This window comes from Macrosteles quadrilineatus, unplaced genomic scaffold (assembly GCF_028750875.1).
Source record: "Macrosteles quadrilineatus isolate MER2022 unplaced genomic scaffold, UCM_ALF_1.0 Scaffold_9__3_contigs__length_116548681, whole genome shotgun sequence".
In the NCBI taxonomy this organism is placed as follows: domain Eukaryota; kingdom Metazoa; phylum Arthropoda; class Insecta; order Hemiptera; family Cicadellidae; genus Macrosteles; species Macrosteles quadrilineatus.
The window spans coordinates 67,213,148-67,224,770 of NW_026542602.1; the positions used below are offsets into that span (position 1 = coordinate 67,213,148).

Here is an 11,623-nt window from a genome sequence, read left to right on the forward strand (position 1 = left end):
AATCCAAAGTGACAAACCCACTTGCATAAAACCGACAAACCATTCTAGAAAACAATCTTTTTACTCTTACCGCATTCATTGATTATGACTATTCTAAAGCTCGGTTCCACACGTACAAGACTATTATTCTGTCTTTAAAATCAAAACCAAATACACTTCCAACTCCAGTTTAGAAACAATTCAATATTACTTTCTAGGAGGGTTTGATCCCTTAGTTTGCAGTTGGGTTGGATATAAAAAAGCTACTCCAGATTTAAAAAATAAAGAGCGGACGACATTTAACCGTAGGCTTTAATCTGTCACGAACTTCGGGAGGTTATTATACGAAACCTAAATCGAATAACCAGAAATGATGGAAGAAAATGTGGATTTGGAGTGTACGATCTTATTACAATATAAGTGGAGTATGATTTGTAGTAGAGAATTATTTCCAAGAATATGCAAGGAGGGAGGGATTGCTGAAAGAGTGACGGTAATTGTACTCACTCTATTAATTTGGGAATCGATCAGGAATATTAACACAGTTGAGCCCCGCAGGAGAGCAGTATTCAGCGTCAGAGTACACCATAGACAAAGCTGAAGCACACACGTGTAAAGATTTTCTGCTCATGTAGTACAATCTAGTTGCTGTGTACCTTCTAAACCAGGATTAACAATCTAGATGCTGTGTGCCTTCTAAACCAGGATTAACAATCTAGATGCTGTGTGCCTTCTAAACCAGGATTAACAATGTAAATGCTGTGTACCTTCTAAACCAGGATTAACAATCTAGATGCTGTGTACCTTCTAAACCAGGATTAACGATGTAATGTTCATCCTGGTCTGTTCCTTAGCGTCTGTGTTTGTAAGAGACTTTTTATCGTGTGATTTCGATGACCGTGACTTCTTGCTTGAGGAACTTTCTAATGCTCGTCTGCTAAGGCATACAGGGCATTCATGATACATCATCTTAATTAATTAATAATGTTAAAAAAGAATACTAGAGTATGTCGGTCGTGTACACGATGAACAATAATAAGGGAAATGACGTCTCCGGAGGAATAGCATACATGAGTTGCCGAAAAGTACTTTACTTGTGTACTAAGTATACTTTAAATAGTCCGTTCGCAAGTATAAGCTTTGAGAGATGCAATATGTAAGGGAGCTGAATAAACTAGAAAATTTAACAAAAGGCGAAGTTTTCTTTTAAGAGGATTCATCTTAATCTCAAATCAATTTGCAATGAAAGAAATGTGGGCACGTACGGGTTTGTCTATATCTAAATTATGTTGCTCATCCGTTAAAATGTTATAAAGAAAATGATTTAATTATATATTATTCTCTCCAACTAATAATAACAAACGTTTAGAAGAGCTTTCAGAATTGCCAACATTTACTACGTAAAGGAAGGATGCTATTTAAATCCGGGGCTATCGATTTAAATCACTGTAAGTCAATAGCGTCTTATGTACGGTTAGAGTAGTTCTTATAAGTAGTAATCATACGAAATCCAGTTTAAACTGTCAAAATTAATACCACTTCAGTTACATTGAGGTGGAAATTGCTATAAACAAAAATGTGCTTTTTGATAATTAACGCAATGTTTTAATAATTAACACGACTTTTTTTCCTTGTATTTTACAACAATTTCTAAAAAAAAACACCTACTTCGCGTTTGTATTTTTTCTCACTTCGTGAAAAACTAAAGAAATAACATTGAACCTCCAGTGCATAATTCGTCAATACAATTTATGGAAACAAGATTTTAATTTGCTGCAGCCATATACTACAAACTTTTAGGTGAAAATTATTTCAAACAGATGAAACAGTAGATCCAATACTCTACTGCCACAACAAAATTTATTTGTTTCCTCTTCAATCCAATTTTAATTCTTCTTTGTAGACACCTTAATAGGCAACCTACGCACGACGATGTCCTTACGGGATAGTTTGGTGAAAAAGCTACTTATTACAACTAATACACCATCGAAGGGAAGTGAGCTGGTCTAGTAGTTAAGAGTGTGGGACTTCGGTTCCTTGAGTTGCGGTTCAAATCCCGCCAAATCACCAATGGATGTAAGTGATAATGCTGCAACCCCTAGGTCTAGCCTTGATGTCGTCACTGATACGTGATTCACAATTAACAGTGATATCACGGACGATATTAAATAAGGAAATGACAAAATGCTAGATTAATTTTAGCAGAATAAAACTGAGCTTGTGTTCAATGCAAAACAAAACAACAAACTAAACTTTATTTACCTTTCAAACAATTCAACATATGACTATAAATTTAAATATCAAGACAAAACAGTCTTTTAGAAATAAATAAAACCAGTCCTTCAGCAAAGGTTAATTTAAATGGATATTGAAGTTTTAAAAATAATAGTCAGTTAGGCACAATACGACAACTATCCCCCCTAAAACCTTCAATATCGATTTGAAAAATCTTTAACCTAGACCGTTTTTACACTTGGTCTTCTTCTCCTTCTTCTTTTTCTTCTGGGGACTTGTGTATTTCTCTGCGAAAGTTTTTTTCCTTCCTCTCCCACTACCTTTCTCATTTCTATCAGATTGGTTGATCTGCTGCTCTATCTTCCAACTTCTGAGCTGTCTGAAAATGTCTTCAGTTTCTTTGGCCTTCTCTTCATCTCTTACATTTTGTCCGTTGTGGTCAGGAATCATCTTGCTCCTGCGCGTGATCTTCTCCTCCTGTTCCTTCCCACCTTGCCTGTCCTTGACATTCTTGAAGCAATCAAAGCACGCAACATTGATTGCAGGAAACAGTTCCTCACAAGCGGTGGTTGTCGTTTTCCCGGAAGACTCCAAACGACACGGGATCTCGTCCAGATCACATATCGTCTCCTCGTCATCATCCCCTTCGTCCACACCACAAGTCGTCTCCTCATCGGTATCCCCTTCGTTCACACCACAGGTCGTCTCCTCGTCAGCATCCACTTCGTCCACACCACAGGTCGTCTCCTCGTCAACATCCCCTTCGTCCACACCACAGGTCATCTCCTCGTCAGTATCCCCCTCGGCCACATCACATGTCGTCTCCTCGCTAGTATTCTTCTCGTCTATGAATAGTTTTTCAGTCCTAAACCTGTACATCGCACTCACTTTCTCGTTGAAGGGCGTAGGGCCAGAGATTGGCCCAATGTCCAACACGGTTTGCTCCGTGGAATCCATTCGGTGATCCGCCAAGTGGTCCAAGACCATACTGTCCTTCTCCACGTCATCCTGCCTGCTGCTCAGCATCGTTCCAATGACATCGATTCTGATCTCCAAACCACTTGATTCATCAGTCACTCCATCTTCCAGCTTAGGATCTTTGATAGTTTCAATGACAGCATCTGACTCTAATGGTCCAACTCTTGTATTTAATTTTGAATCTTTTTGAGTAAATTTTCTTATTGAGGACGTAATTTTATTGTCAATATCTGCCAAATAAGTATCCATTTTTTCTGACTGAGTCTGTACTTTTGTTAAAATCTTCTCTAGAAAAAAACTTACCGGGTCCGCTGCTCGTGGTTGCTGTACCAACTGCGTAGTTCCTCCTACCAGTTGTGGCTACTCGCAGGTGTCACGGTCTTCACCTTCTTCTTTAAGGTCCAGACGAAGGCGCCTCTCCAAGTCACCTCCGCCTCCCGAAGCCGTTAGCCTACGTCCTTCCAGAGCTTTCCCCTGCATTGCCGTTGAATCTACTAGTTGATCTTCTAGTTTTGTCATTTCTTATGTCAGTCCTGTCACGGTCGCCAATTGATGTCGTCACTGATACGTGATTCACAATTAACAGTGATATCACGGACGATATTAAATAAGGAAATGACAAAATGCTAGATTAATTTTAGCAGAATAAAACTGAGCTTGTGTTCAATGCAAAACAAAACAACAAACTAAACTTTATTTACCTTTCAAACAATTCAACATATGACTATAAATTTAAATATCAAGACAAAACAGTCTTTTAGAAATAAATAAAACCAGTCCTTCAGCAAAGGTTAATTTAAATGGATATTGAAGTTTTAAAAATAATAGTCAGTTAGGCACAATACGACAGCCTAAAGTAATGTGTTAAACAATTCAAGGCTCGTTTTTTAGTCCTAGGACAAAAAATTCACCATAGAAAAAAAAATTTATTATTAAGTGTTAGAACAGCTTCCAAGTTAAAACCGTACACGTTATTCTGTCATGTTAATATTATGTTTATAATTACAACAGTCACAGAGTCAAGTCGAGAAACTTTTTAGCGATTAAGAAAATAATATGTGTTAACATGTTTTGTTTCTTAAGGTATTCACGCAATATCACGACCCTACAAAAGCGAGGTTAATACTGAAAAACGAAAGGTTTACCATGCAGCAGGAACACACGATTTCATTAAACAAGCAATGTTCCTTAAATGAAAACAACCCCCTGCAGAGGGTAACATTACCCTTAATACCGCTTCCCGTACCTGCATGTATTATCGTATGTAAGCAGTGGGTCGTACAAGTAAACATAATAAGCTATAACGTTTTAACTTAGGGCGATGTAACTGTATCTAGAAAAAAATAGGGAAAGTATATACTGTACATAGTGGGGGATTTAGCAGTTTTCTAAAAAATCTATTCAAGTGAGTCCATAGTATTTGTTTGATTCTCAATATAAACAAACAATTGTGGACCTGGATACACGTTTATTGTGATACCACTATAAAAATATAGGTCTGAATATTTTTTGTTAAGAAATTGTCGAGTCGCCAGTTTGATTCATATAAACATTGTTCCCTACCAGAGCCAATCCAATTGATTCCAAACATAAGATCATAATGGAAGCTAATGAAAAAGAATCGCTTAAGTAAAATATTGTTCATTAAATTATACCGTGAACTGCAAGGTCCAATCGTCTCTTTTTTATAGTTTTGAAAGAAGTCAATATTTTTTTAATACAAATTAAAAATATGATTCGTTGTAAATGTGGTGTGGTATAAATAAATTTATGTTTAACCTTTTAAAACATTGTTTTCAATTAAAAAAGGATAAGCAAAATTGTAAATAGGGACTGAATAGTTTAATGTTGGATGTTAATATTTCTTTTGCGTTGATTTCATTATGGTCTGAAGTGTATAACGATTAAAAAGATTACAGATTAAAATAGTTTTTTTTTTTTTTTTTTTTTTTTTTTTTAAATAAAATCGTTAATGCACTACTGAACCTATTTTTTTAAAGGAGAAGAGTCAAGATCAAAAATATGTTCTTCATATAAACATGTAATTTACTTTATATTCAAATATCCACTATTAAATTAAATGCGAAATGGAATTTTAACAAGGAGTCATGTATATAAATGAACGATTACTCCATTAAGGAAATTACAGCCACTAATATCTGACCCAAATATTATATTTAATTCGTAAACACACGATTCTAGCATCAGTGATTTGAGATAAAATGATTTTGTAACTAGCGGCTAGTTATATTTAGTTACTAGAACGACAAGGTTAATTCCTAACTTTTAATCCCACTTTACACTACTTGACAACAGCCAGCCAAGTTTTGGGTTGCAGCTAACACTGAGACCACCTATATATGTGACGTATACAAACAACTGAATCATTTGGAAATATTTTAACAAGTAGTTTACAAAATACGTTTGAGCACATATAACATATGAGAAATGTAAATAAAAAAGAGTAAGTATTAATACAAAGCTAGTAAATATTGTTAAACATCAATTTCGCTATCTGGGGGATATCGTATTTATTCACTTGCCACTTAAATTATACCTTGGTTTTATCTCCCTCAGTTACTTGATATAAAGTTTTCGATGCCAATTATACAGGGTGAAAAAAAAGTCTGGAAACGGCTTAATATCTTTTTAACTAAATCCGTTAGAAAAGTCAAACCTTTCACATCAACTTACATGTATCATACATTCAAACATATAAGTTGATGTGAAAGGTTTCAATTTTCTACCGAATTTAGTTAAAAAGATATCAAGCCGTTTCCAGACTTTTTTGTCACCCTGTATAACTTTCTATCAAGTTCCGGCTTTATGTACCTCGTGGAAAAACATGGTACTGTACTACTCAATTGAAAATTCGCGTACACAGAAATTATATCATGAATTTAAACCACTGCTATCTAATCTTTTTAGTTCAAAATACTTTCAGTTATATCCTAATCCATCCGAACCATTCCAGCGCTACCTTACTATCTTATTTTTAGTGATGGACAAGACCCGAAACTTCGAGATTTTTTCGAGATTTTTTTTATCTCGAAGCTTCGGGCGGGATTGAAATACTAACGGGATATTTTCGAGTCGAGATTTTTGGGCCTTTTTTATTGTTGTATGTATGTATTTTTATGTATTTCCAGGTACAAAATATTAAAAACTGCAATTGTTTGAAAAATAAATTGTTCTAAAACCATTGTTTCTTTTATTATACACTCCTTTTCCAACCTCAAAATTGCTGTTTAACCTCTATCGTGTAATCTAGTGAGTCTCACTCTGAGTGGTGAAATAGTGAGATTGGTGAGGTAATGGGCGATTCGCGAACGATTAACTCAATTTGAACGAATCACAGCTCAATTTTTTAAAGAGTCGATTCGTACTTTGAGTCAACTCAGTTCAGTAATCACTAATCAGTTGGAAATAAGGCCGCGCTTACTCAGTCTTCGCAGTCTTATATAACCTTCTAGGAAATAGAGAAAAAATATAATAAAGACAACAGCTTAAATGTTTTATACTGGTCCATTATTTGTCTAACTGTACACAAGTACGGTAACTTTCAATATGTCGCAATTCGATTTGAGAATTCAAAAGTAAACTTAACGTTAATAGGCCTATTGTTTTGCTAATATAATATTGATGATGCAATATGTTCACCAACCATAAATGCTAACTGCGTCGTCATTCGTCAATTCATAATTCATACCTATCGGTGGAAAAGAGGTAATCTCACGGTAACTAGTAGAATATATATATATGGAAACGGTACTGGACATAAACAAGATGCGCAGTAAATCATAGCATAGATAAAACATGCAGTAATAATGTCATCTGCAAACCCCGAATGACGTCATGCTAATGTTGTAAACTGCTCAGTGACGTCAGTTGGGCGTGACATCATCCTGAGATGCGCATTACTCTTACCGTATAGTATATTCTAGTTACCGTGGGTAAACTGACTCAAATGATTCAATTTGAATCGGTCCAAAATTCAATTCAATTAAGTGATTCAAATACAATAAAAATCCTCTGTTCCCTAAATTGTGGAATGGAAATGGATTAATGGTGTGGAGTGGACTGACTGAGACTGCCTAGTGCCTGAGTAGTGAGTGGACTATTATTTTGGTAGTGCTGTCTGCTGTCTAACTATTTTGTTATCGTCTGTTTATTAAACTGTTAAATGGCATAGGCCTATGCAATTATTATTGTTTCTTTTAAATTAGGAAGTGTAAACTCTTGTTGAAGTTGTATTTAGTGGGAAAAATGGATGAGGATGTAGATGACCCAGCCCCCGTGTCCAGTGTTAGAATGGAAGTTGAAGATAGGCCCTCAGAAGCTGGCCCATCCACACCTGCAAATGTAGGCCTACCATCAGGAAAAAATAATACGGCAATAATATGGGAGTATTTCACAAAAGTAAACGAAGGTAAGACTACTGAAAAGGTCCATAACTATTTTGCAGTGTGTAATTTGTGCCAAAAAAGTATAAAAACTGCCTATGGAAACACTAGTGGCATGAGACGCCACTTAGAAAATAAGCATTTTCCCAAGTTTGTGTTGCTGAAAAAAAAGGAAGAGGCTTTAGATGCTGAAAAATTCAAAACAAAAATATCAAAAACCACTAAGGCTAAGGCCGTGACCCAATCTAAACTCACCTCCACTTTTAAATGGAGTAAAGATGCCACTAAGGCTAAGACTATCACAAGGGAAATTGGTAAATGGATGGCCTCAAGTCTCCACCCATACAACTTAGTAGACCAAGAAGGGTTCAAGTCCTTGATGAACACTCTTGAACCCCACTACACTATTCCTTCCCCCAAAACATTTTCAAGGACAGTAATTCCGGGATTGTACAAAGAAGTTCACAAAAGTGTTGAAGCAGGATTGGCGCATTGCCGAGCCAACAGTTCTTCCCTGGCCATAACAGTAGACATGTGGTCTTCCGATTCTAATAATTCCTTTATGTCCCTTACCTCTCATTTTATGACTGAAGACTTTCAAATAGAAAATTTCTGTTTAGGGTGTTATGCGTTTATTGGAGACCACAAAGGTTGGTCTATTGCCAATAAAGTAAGCCAGTATTTAGAGGAATGGAAAATAAACACCATGGCAATACCAATCTATGCAGTGACAGACAATGCTACAAATATGAAAAGTGCCATGTCATGTGTCAAACCCAAACTAAATGTTTTGAGTTGTTTTGCCCACTCATTGCAGCTGGCAATAAATGATGCCAAAAAAGAGACACCTGGGGTTGTAGAACTGGTGAAAAAAGTTAAAGGAATAGTGGGACACTATCGACATAGTTGCCAGGCGACTGAGCGTCTTCATGAGGTCCAAGCATCTATGAACAAACCTATTCTTCAGTTGATCCAAGATTCCGAGACGCGATGGAACTCTGAGTACTTGATGTTAGATCGGTTTCTGAAGAATAAAGAACCCATTTCAAGGGATATCATACAAACGGGTAAACTCGACAATCTAACAATTTCTGAGTGGAAAATGGTCGAGGGATACGTCTCTATATTGGAGCCCCTCTTTGAAGCTACTACCCAAGTGTGCTCTGCAATAGTACCAACTTGCTCTATGGTCATACCGATTATTTTTGGTTTATCAGACTCTCTAGATACTTTCATTTCGCAAAGTATAGCTAAAAGCGGAATAGGATTTGCAAGGGAACTTTTAAAAGCTATTAAAATTAGGTTCCCAAACAATCTGAAGGAAGATCCTTACTTGACTGCAATGCTGGTGGACCCGAGATTCAAAACAGTTATTTTGTCTGCCGTTGAGCAAGATTTAGCCTTAAGCAAGCTGAAACTTAAGATTCAAGAAATCTTGAAGAAGAAATCAGAATCTGATCAGGCTGAAGTACCAGGTAAGGTTTTATCATGTTATTTGTTCTTTAAGCAGGTTATAGTGTAGACCACACAATATTATTCTAATAAGAAATATGAACCTACCGTAGGCCTACTTACCGTAAACATTTAGCTTGACACAAGTTTCCTTCTTTAGGAGTTCTTAGTCCAAAATTGGTTAACTTAGGGCTCTTTGACTTTGCTGTAAACAATTTTTGCCTCAACTGTTTTTATTACCGGCGGGAGCCATTAAATCTACAGTCAGTTGGGCTATATGTAACAAATTTAAATACTGTAGGGCCTATTTACTTAAAACATACAAAATGTTTCAACTTAGACCACTTTGATTTATAATAGGCAACAAAAATAGCCTAGGCTACTTAAAGAAAGAATGCTTAGGGGAAAATTAGCTTTTATTTTGTGTGCATTAGGCTTAGGCCTATATAAAAATAAAGTGTACCGGTTAAACAAAAATATGTAAAATACGTACAAAGACCTAATAGGCCTACACTTATTTTGTTAATTATGTTATTGGAGGTACTCACTGTTTAGACATATAGTTAAACTTTAAACTAAATTGCATTAAAAATATATTATAAGGCCTATTGCCTAACCTAAATTTAGGCCTACATTCAAGTTACCAAATTTGGTTAGGCCTGAATTACAATTTCAACTTTAATAACTTTTTTTGTTTCAATTGCATGTTTAGCTTTAGATATGTAACTACAACTACTGTATCTGTCCACACAAAATCAAAATATTTATTTGCAAGATCATTGTTAGACCTACCTACAAGGAATAGGCATTGTCTTCAATAGGCAAACATCATCACAATTAATTAAGTTAACATACCATCTTATACAATTAAACTGACTTTAATTGTACGGTATCAAAGAAAAATTACAACACAGTATTTTTTTAGCGATGTTAGTTTTAAATGTTGAAATAGGCCCTATACACACATACTACTGAAACTTAAGTACCTATTTATAGTAGTAGTAGGTATATTATTGCTTAAATATTTTAAAATTAAAGGTGTCTGATGGAAAAATAAATATGGATTGAGGAACAAGGTAAGTTAAATAATAAGATAAAAGAGGAGGCCACCTTATGGATTTTATTGTAGGCCTATCAAGTCCCATCATGTTCTTTCTAACTTGCAAAATGATCAAAACAATGACAAATATAGAACTGTACCATAACCATTATTGATACAGTATTGAGAAGACAAGTAAAACATTGGTTGATTTGATTCTTGATTCTGTAATGTACTGCCTGTTTACAATTTGTTTTATTTTTAGTTGAGCCTACTAGTGATGAAAGCAAACCAAAATCAGCCTTATGGAAGGCATTTGCTAAGGCAGCAGCTGCAAAGAAACACTCTACTAGTGAAAGCTCGGCAAGACAAGAAGCTAGTATTGAATCGGAGCTTGCTAGATTCTTTAATGGGGAAGTCATAGATCAAAGTGATGATCCTTGCAAATGGTGGCAAGATAATGCCAATTTCTTTCCACTACTTCGCAATGTCGCATTGCAATACCTTGCAATTCCAGCTACTGAGGTTAGTAACTTTTGTTGTACTACTACTTTAAATTGGAATCATTATGACAACCTTCAACATGAGCCATCTATATAACAGAAATTAAGATAAATACTTAAATAGGGATATACATATATAGTTACAATATAATCCAATTTTAATTAATTACTGGTACTTTATTATTTTTTTTACAACGCATGATATCAATATTACAGGTTGCCAGCGAGAGAATGTTTTCGAGTGCTGGCGGAGTGGTGGCAGAGAAGCGGCAAAGGTTGACCTCTTTTCATGTTGAGGAGTTGGTCTTCCTTCACCAGAATAAGAAACTTTTAAAATAAGTTTAGCAACGTACCGTGGAATTGGGTGAATAGAAACACTTTTGACATTAAAGTTCAAGCTTTGTAAAAACTATATATTTAATTTTAAAATTTCAACACTAGCTCATATTTCCGGTCTTGGACTCCTCTACTCAAACCATTTATCAATTTTTTCTTCTTTTTAATCATTAAGCAGAACAAAAATATAAATATGGCTGTTTCTATTCACCCCACACTTTGGTTTTGTTTTGTTTCTATTCAACCTGTTCTTTCTATTCACCCCATTCTACGGTAGTTACTTTGAATTGCATTTTGTTACACTAAAGTTCCTGTTTTATATTACAGTATTTACTTTTAGATTAGATGATGTTTTGTTTTCTCATAAGTCATAATGTACTCTGGCTACCAAAGAGCAATGTTATATCTAAACATTTTAATTTTATTTGACTTTTCATCTTTGTTATTTGTTTATTGTTAAGTTGATAATGGTTCAGTGATGAAAATTTCATTTAATGTTTTTTTGGAGAACTAAGAGTTTTTGTTTTTGTGTTTTCTGTTATTTAATAATAAAAGATGGTTGTGACTATTTCCAATTTAGTAAATTGGATTGTGTAAGCTTTTCTTTCAACCTCCTTAAGCTGTTACTTATTCTAAGAGAATGTAGACTCATATAATCTTCATAAGTTGGTGAGTACAAGGTAGCCTACTTGTATTTA

The 11,623-nt window shown here is 35.1% G+C and overlaps 1 protein-coding gene across 1 annotated transcript; it reads left to right on the plus strand.

The window, feature by feature from the left end:
• Nucleotides 1-7,458: 7,458 nt before the first annotated feature.
• On the plus strand, nt 7,459-10,928 carry LOC129003533 (E3 SUMO-protein ligase ZBED1-like). The gene is made up of 3 exons (XM_054431829.1): nt 7,459-9,070; nt 10,352-10,611; nt 10,806-10,928. Exons 1-3 carry the CDS (start codon nt 7,459-7,461, stop codon nt 10,926-10,928), a joined length of 1,995 nt encoding a protein of 664 aa, XP_054287804.1.
• Nucleotides 10,929-11,623: the final 695 nt, after the last annotated feature.